The sequence below is a fragment of the Phacochoerus africanus genome, chromosome 3 (assembly GCF_016906955.1).
Source record: "Phacochoerus africanus isolate WHEZ1 chromosome 3, ROS_Pafr_v1, whole genome shotgun sequence".
Lineage (NCBI taxonomy): Eukaryota > Metazoa > Chordata > Mammalia > Artiodactyla > Suidae > Phacochoerus > Phacochoerus africanus.
In genome coordinates, this window is record NC_062546.1 from 89,093,699 (window position 1) to 89,102,628 (window position 8,930).

The 8,930-nt window shown below is 44.3% G+C and overlaps 1 protein-coding gene across 1 annotated transcript; it reads right to left on the reverse strand.

Annotated features, from left to right (window-relative positions):
- Window positions 1–257: 257 nt before the first annotated feature.
- Window positions 258–1,797, reverse strand: LOC125122158 (elongation factor 1-alpha 1-like). Its single transcript, XM_047770401.1, is given in 3 exon segments — window positions 258–728; window positions 955–1,502; window positions 1,505–1,797. Coding segments are annotated over 3 exon segments (1,242 nt in total). The 5' UTR covers window positions 1,743–1,797; the 3' UTR covers window positions 258–272.
- Between the last annotated feature and the right edge of the window lie 7,133 nt (window positions 1,798–8,930).

Below are 8,930 nucleotides of genomic sequence, written 5' to 3' on the forward strand. Positions count from 1 at the left end.
TTGGTCAAATTGTTTCCATTAAAAGTACTGATTTTAAAAACTAATAACTTAAAAGTAGTTAATCTCAATATAGAATAAATTTTAAAAAAACTAATAACTCAAAACCACCACACACAAAACATTCTCCTTTCCCTTCTGAAGGTTTTATGATGCATTGTTATCATTAATCAGTCTTTTAATATTAAACCTAAATGGCCAGTTGAGACAAACAGTTTTGAGACCATTCTTTCACCACTGATTAAAACTGGAGTGGCAGGTATTGGGGATAATATTCATTTAGCCTTCTGAGCTTTCTGAGCAGACTTGGTGACCTTGCTGGCTCCAGCTGACTTCTTGTCCACAGCTTTGATGACACCCACAGCAACTGTCTGTCTCATGTCACAAACAGCAAAACAGCCCAGAGGAGGATAGTCAAAAAAGTTCTCAACACACATGGGCTTCCCAGGAACCATATTAACAATGGCAGCATCACCAGATTTCAAGAACTTGGGGCCATCTTCCAACTTTTTCCCAGAACAACAATCAATCTTCTCCTTCAATTCAGCAAACTTGCAAGCAATGTGAGCTGTGTGACAATCCAACACAGGTGCGTAACCAACACCAGTTTGGCCAGGATGGTTCAAGATGATCACCTGAGCTGTAAAGCCAGCTGTTTCCATCCATGGGTCATTTTTGCTGTCACCAGCCACACCACCACGACAAATATCTTTGACAGACATGTTCTCTTTCTCTTTATTTTTTTCAGTCTTTTTAGGGCCGCATTCACAGAATATGGAGGTTCCAAGGCCAGGGGTTGAATTGGAGCTGTAGTTGCTGGTGTACACCACTGCCACAGCAACGCCAGATCCTTAACCCACTGAGCAATTCCAGGGATTGAACCTGTGTCCTCATGGATACTAGACAGATTTGTTTCCGCTGAGCCACAGTAGGAAATCTGACAGACGTGTTCTTAACATTGAAGCCCACATTGTCCCAAGGAAGGGCTTCACTCAAAGCTTCATGGTGCATTTCAACAGATTTTACTTCTGTTGTAATGTTGACTGGAGCAAAGGTGACCACCATGCCAGGTTTGAGAATACCAGTCTCCACTCAACACACAGGAACAGTACCAATACCACCAGTTTTATAGGCATCATGGAGAGGCAGACGCAAGGGATTATCATTTGCAAGAGTTGGTGGCAGTATGCAATCCAGAGCTTCAAGCAGCGTGGTTCCACTGGCATTGCCATCCTTATGGGTGAATTTCCATCCCTTAAACCAAGGCATATTAGCACTTGGCTCCAGCATGTTGTCACCATTCCAGCCAGAAATTGGCACAAATTCTACCATGTCAGTACTGCAGCCAACTTTCTTAATGTAGGTGCTGACTTCCTTAACAATTTCCTCATATCTCTTCTGGCTGCAGGGCGGCTCAGTGAAACCCATTTTGTTAACTGCAACAATTGGTTGTTTCATACCTGGAGTGTAAGCCAGAAGGGCTTGCTCACAGGTCTGCCCATTCATGAAATACCTGCTTCAAATTCACCAACACCAGCAGCAACAAACAGGACAGGATAACCAGGCTGAGGTGTGCCTGTCATCATGTTTTTAATAAAGTTTCTCTGTCCTGGGGCATTAATGATCATCACATAGTACTTGCTGGTCTCAAATTTCCACAGGGAGATACCAATGGTAATATCAAGCTCATGTTCAGATTTCAGTTTGTCCAAGACCCAGGCATACTTGAAGGAGCCCTTTCCCATCCTGGCAGCCTCTTTTTCAAATTTTTCGATGGTTCTCTTATCAATCCCACAACAACATTTGTAGATCAGATGGCCAGGAGTGATAGACTTGCCCAAATCTGCATGTCCAGTGACAACGATGTTGATGTAAGTCTTCTCCATTCCCGTTTTTGCTTGGGTTTTAGAGATGGTTTTCACGACTCCTAAATCGGCAAAGATGTGTGTCCTAGTGGCAAACCCATTATGAAAAAGCTGAACATTATTTTTATAAAAGGCATTACACACTTACATTTTGAAAGAAAAACGATACCATAAGCAAATAAACAAAAGTCAAAATGGATTGAAGAAAACTTTATGCAGAGTTTTCCACTTTCCCATGCCTCTGAGAAGTGAAATATCAAAGATAATTACTGTCTTAATTCTATAATCACATGACAAGGAAAAACAAGGAAAGAACTTACAATATATGGTAACGCATTTGAAAATGAAGAGTATGTGTGTGTATACAAGCTTTTATATGCATAGAATATTTCTAAAAGAATGCACATGAAACTCAACATGTGTTGTCTCTGGGAAGGAAGTGGGCAGGCTAGTGGAATGAGGCTGACTTTCCATTAGAAACACTTTTTGTGGTGTTTGATTTTTCTGTCATGTGCATTATTATTTTTTTCTTTTGGAAGAGATTTTGGTTTCGTTTGTTTTGTTTTGTCTGGGGAGGAAAATTTTAGCAACAACAGAAAAGCGGCGGAGTTCCCATCACGGTGCAGCAGAAACTAATCCAACTGGGAACCATGAAGTTTTGGGTTTGATCCCTGGCCTTGCTCAGTGGGTTAAGGATCTGGCATGGCCATGAGCTGTGGTATAGGTCACAGATGCAGCTCAGATCTGATGTTACTGCGGCTGTGGCACAGGCCAGCAGCTACGGCTCTGATTGGACCCCTAGCCTGGGAACCTGCATATGCCACAGGTGCAGCCCTAAAAAGCAAAAAAAGAAAAAGAAAAGTGGCAATGATATGTAATCATAGTCCCTATCATATCAACTGATTTACTGGGAGATTAAGTGCAAATGAGGGAGGCCCTACGCTTGGTGATTTAATGGCTCAACAGTATGACCAAAGAGCAGATCCCTTCCCACCTTCTGCTCTGCTCCCTTAGCCTTAGTCCTCAGACTTCCTAACCTGGTGGCTATGAGAGCCAGGCATATGACAAAAGAGAACAATGCCCCAGGGAGGCCATCTCTTCCTTGAGTCACTGTTTAAGGGTAAAGAAACCTTTCCCCAAAGCCCTCCAATAGTTGTACCCACAGATCTCATTGGCCAGATAAATGTCACATGTCCACACCCAAACCAGTGACTGATTTGATTTGATTTTTGTCTTAATATACTTTTTGTATATATGCAATACAATTTTTTGTGTGACACTATCTAAGGTCCCTCACTCTGGATCCTAATGATCATACAAAATACAGATTATTCCAGGAGTTTGAGAGATCTAAGCCAGGAATTACTTTGATCAAAGTATATTCAAAAAATCTTTCATTTCAGAGCTCCCGTCATGGCGCAGTGGTTAATGAATCCAACTAGGAACCATGAGGTTGCGGGTTTGGTCTCTGCCCTTGCTCAGTGGGTTAACGATCCGGCGTTGCCATGAGCTGTGGTGTAGGTTGCAGATGCAGCTCGGATCCCGCGTTGCTGTGGCTCTGGTGTAGGCCAGCAGCTACAGCTCCGATTGGACCCCTAGCCTGGGAACCTCCATATGCCACAGGAGCGGCCCAAAGAAATAGCAAAAAGACAAAAAAAAAATCTTTCATTTCATCAAAAGTACTGTTGACCAACTTCTTGATGCCTCCATCTACTTGTTTACACATGAGTTTCTTCATCAGCTCCTCTTCGCTCTTTGATTCTACGGCATTTTCCTTCAACTTGTAAAGCTTTTGGCCAAAACACTGAAGGCCAAATGAAGTGTTCCATGTCACTGGTGAGGAAGAGACTACCTCAAATGTCTTAGAATAAGCAGTGCCCTTCCACCAATTGGACAACTAGCCCTCTTGAAAACAATGATTCTTATAACAACATCCTTTAATCTAAAAGCAAAAGTTAGAGATGACAAAATTTACCTATAAATACATATTTTAAAAAAGATTCAGGGAGTTCCCGACATGGTACAGTGAAAACCAATCCAACTAGTATCCATGAGGATGTGGGTTCAATCCCTGGCCTCGCTCAGTGGGTTAGGGATCTCACATTGCCATGAGCTGTAGTGTAGGTTGAAGATGCAGCTCAGATCCTATATTGCTGTGGCTGTGGCTGTGGCCATGGCCAGCAGTTGTAGCTCTGATTCAACCCCTAGCCTGGGAAAGTCCTTAAACTGTGGGTGGACCCTAAAGAGCGGAAAAAAAAAAAAAGAGCGAGAGCGAGAGCGAGAGCGAGAGAGAGAGCGAGAGAGAGAGAGAGAGAGAATCAAAATGATGCTTGTAATGTAAGGCAGATTATAAAAGTAATTTATAAAAACATTATAAAAGTAATTTATAATAAATTATAAAATTTGCTTGTCTTTTGATAAGCAAATGCGCAGGTGGCAGTCCCATCAAATAGGATGTGATAAAGCAGGGTGATGCTTGTAGCTACACATGGAAATGCCAAGGCTGTGACAGCCACAAATGGCAGACAGATGCAGGAGATGACTCAATTAGCACAAGGCCATTGCCATTGACAGCACGATTTTCCAAAATGGTGAACTACTCTTGATAATGTTGCAAGCAAAACACAGTGCAATCGTCCCGATTTATAGAGTAGTTATATCCCAGGGAAGTCAGGGTAGATTTAAAAATGGCAAAAAGATGCTTGGAGTGTGTATATGTCAAATGGATGAAATTTTAAGCTTAGACATGGGTTTTTCATATGCGTGATTGCCTCATAGGACGTCAAAACATGGGATGTGGGGCCATTCTCTCCAGAAGGACTGTTCCCACACTGTAGGATATTTGGCATTCCTAGACCCCACTAGTTCCATGTTTATAGCAAGGTCCTCCTCCCCAAAATAAAAGCCAGAGTTCCCGTCGTGGCGCAGTGGTTAACGAATCCGACTAGGAACCATGAGGTTGTGGGTTCGGTCCCTGCACTTGCTCAGTGGGTTAACGATCCCGCATTGCCGTGAGCTGTGGTGTAGGTTGCAGATGCAGCTCGGATCCCGCATTGCTGTGGCTCTGGTGTAGGCCAGCAGCTACAGCTCCGATTGGACCCCTAGCCTGGGAATCTCCATATGCCGTGGGAGCGGCCCAAGAAATAGCAAAAAAATAAAAATAAAAATAAAAAAATAAAAGCCCACACCAATTTCCAGAATACAAGTAGGGAATGGTTCTGCCCCCCGACTTATACCAACAAGTGCTCGTGACCCAGAAGACTTCAGAGAGCTGGGCAGATGCTAGAACAAAATTGGGGTTCTGTAGGAAACGCAGAAGGGAACTGGAGATTGAGCAGGTCAGCAGTCTGCTCATCACTGATAATATTTGGACTTACTTGCTTCATCAACTATACACATACATTTTTTTGTGTATCTTTTTTTTTTTTTTTGTCTTTTAGGGCCACATGGGTAGCATATGGAGATTCCCAGGCCAGGAGTTGAACTGGAGCTATAGCTGCCAGCCTACACCAGAGCCACAGCAACGAGGGATCTGAGCTGAATCTGCGACCTACACCACAGCTCATAACAACATCAGGTCCTTAACACACCGAGGGAGGCCAGGGATCGAACCTGCATCCTCATGGATGCTAGTTGGATTCGTTAACCACTGAGCCATGATGGGAACTCCTACACATACATATTTTTTAATAAAAATAAGAATATCTGCTTTACTGAATGGGCAGAACTCAACAGGCATAGATGAGAAATGGCTTTATTTTTTTCTCCCACAGCTGTTTTGCAGCTTTGCTCTGAGTGCTCCTTTCCTAGTCCTGGAATGACAGCTCGGATAGTCCCACTGCTTCTCAGTCATATTGAGCTATTATAACTGGAGTAGTATTTTCAAGCATGGAAAGCATAGCCTTGTCTACATCAAGACTCAGTCTGGCATCAGTTTCTTTCCTGCCCCTGTTCAGACCACCCCTGTGGTGCAGGAAAAGGGGTGGACCTGCTCTCTCACAGGTTCTCCACCTCCCTCCTTTCCTGTGCCTGACTTTTCCAAGTTGAGGAAAGGGGAGAAAGTAAGAGGGAAGGGGCAGTATTGGAGAGCTGATGGTGGTCATCTGTTACCTGTGTCAGTTGTCTTGGCTTCCGTGGTTGGCTTTGAGGAGCTCCCTCCCCACGGATGTCTGCCCTCTGCAAGAAGTTCCTGGATGTGAGTTATGTGCTCTCTGGCTGATCTTTGGCTGGGGAGCCCCTCCCATAGCAGGCAGTCTTCAGGAGGGGGCTTCTTTTTTCTGGCTTTTTTTTTTTTTTGGCTTTTTGCTTTTTTAGGGCTGCAGGTGCATCATATGGAAGTTCCCAGGCCAGGTGTCAAATTGGAGCTGCAGCTGCCGGCTATGCCATAGCCAGATCTGAGCCTTGTCTGCAACCAAAGCTCACAGCAAAACCAGATCCTTAATCTACTGTGTGAGCCCAGGGATTGAACCTGCATCCTCATGGGTAATAGGTTCATTACTGCTGAGCCACAACGGGAATTCCAAGGAGGGGGCTTCTTTGAAAGCAGATTAGCCCAGCTTCCAAGAGGCACAACTGGCCCCCGAGAAATGGGGCACCTCTTTGCCTTGCCCGAGAGAGGAAGCGCTACTTACCAGCACTGTTCCTCCCAGCTCACCTGCCATCTCAGCTGCTCCTAGGCTATCTCCCAACTTGAGGACTCTCCACAGAGGAAGAGTCCTCTTCTCAGTTTTCATCCCAAACTCTCAGGGACTCCTACCATGCCCTCCCCCAAATTTCTCATTGGCCAGGCCCGCTGGTACCATGGGGGAAGGAGCATTCAGCTGAGGGGTAAATGCTATTCTCTCTTTGCAGGCACCTCCAACTCCACAAACGGTCCTCTTGGAGCTCCTTGGTTGGCTTGGGCGTGAACCCCCCCATCTTGTCCAACCTGAAGAAAGGGGACAAAACAGGCATACTCTGTAAATTAACTTCAGCAACTCTCTCTCTCTTTTTTAAGCAACTCTCTTTTAATCTTCTAATCTAAAAAGAGAAAGGAAGGTTAGAAAATTACAGAAGAAACTAACATTCTCTCAGACGACCCCATCTCCATGCCAGATCTTTTCCCTCAGAAGTGGAAATGTATAAATCCAATATTTTTGTTGCATTCTTACAAATATACATAATACACATATACACACACACATTTATACAAAAGTACATACATACATATATATGTAGATCTTTTTAAAAGGATATATGCGTCCTCAGAAAATGTATACTATTATTTTGGTGGTTTTGTTATTTACCTAAGTGGTATTTTACTGTGCGTATTATTCTGCAACCTGGTTTTCCCACACAATGTGTTGGACGTTTCGAGGCCCCATCTTACATTGTCTTGGCCAGCCAGCAACACAACAGTTGCTATGGCAACCAGCAGCTCCCAGGTGTAGCCTGCCAGCTTTGCCTCAGCTGCACCTCCTCTGACTTCCTTTCTGCCCCAGGCATTCTGGTGCCCTGGTAAACCCAAAAGGGCCAAGGAGCTAACCCTCCCTGGGGCAATTCTTGACCAATGGGAGATGGGAACCAGTGGATCAGTTCTCCACACCTCCAGGTCACTAGCCTATTCTATGTGGTTTCTCAAGGGGTCCCCAATTAAACGGAGCCCCAGTTGCCTATAGCAATCATCGGCTTAATAACACGCCCCTGCCCTGTCTTTTCTGCTTCCTTATTTCAATCTTCTCTGTCCCCCAACTCCTAGTGCCAGAATTCACTTCCCACAAGTAAACTACCTGAATATAGTAATCCTTTGTCTTAGGCATTTGGTGGAACCCAAATTAAAACATTAAATTAAAAATATTGTTAAAAATAAATCTGTATTGATCTACTTGACTGATTCTCAGAATGTGATCTGAAACACAGTTCCTGAGATGATTTCTGGGGGTCCATAAGGTCAACACCCTTTCATAATCACACTAAGAGATTTATTTGCGTTTTTCACTCTTACTCTCACACTATACAATGGAGTTTTCAAGAAGTTATATTAGATGTGAAAGTGCAATAGTCTGAATGTGGAAGCAAGTATAAAAACCCAGCTGTGGAATTCCCACTGTGGCTCAGCAGGTTAAGGACCCAACATAGTCTCCATGAGGATGTGGATTCGATCCCTGGCCTCACTCCTTGTGTTAAAGATCTGGCATTGCTGCGAGCCTCAGAATAGATGACAGATGCAGCTCAGATCTGGTGTTGCTATGGCTGTGGCAAGGCTGGCAGCTAGCTCGAATCCCACCCCTAGCTTGGGAACTTCCATATGCCGAAGGTGCAGCTGTTACAAAAAAGAAGACAGATCAAAGGACTACACATTGTGTGATGCTAAAACATTCTGGAAAATGTCATAGACATATGACATTCTGACAAGGCAACATTATAGGAACAAATCACTAGTTGTCAGGGCTTGAAGCCTAGGGGAGGAAGTGACTACAAGGGGACAACACAAGGTCATCCTGGAGGGAACTAGAACTGTTCTACAACTTGATTATGGGGATGATTATGTGACTACATGCATTTATCAAAATCCATACACCAATAAAATGTGGATTTTCCTGTAATTTTAAAAAGTGAATGAAAGGAATATGGAAATGGATTGTAGTGGGGCAGGGGCTGGGTGAGAGCTAAAGCTGGATTTTGAACTGGCATTAGAGTGGTCATAACGGACAATGTCATGGAGCAGCCCTTCTAGGAGCAGTGGGGAGAGGGTGAGGAGTGGGCAAGGAACATGTGGGAGGACCCATAATGGCTCCAACCATCAAGGCAATGGAAACTAAAAGACTCCACCCAACTCGGACATCTCGTCCATGACTGCTCCCACTTGATGTGTCTGAGAATCATTTGGGAACAAATTAGGCAGAGATATAAATACTGGTGCTCCCCACGTGCTCCCCAGTGCAGAGTGGGTACCTTTTTCATGAGGACGGTTGAGGAGGTCCCCACACGCACCACGTGCCCTGAGAAAGAACAACACTCACATTAATGCGAAAAAGACAGGATGCGATGCCCCTACAGCAAGGTCTTCAGTGAAGAGGCACTCATTTC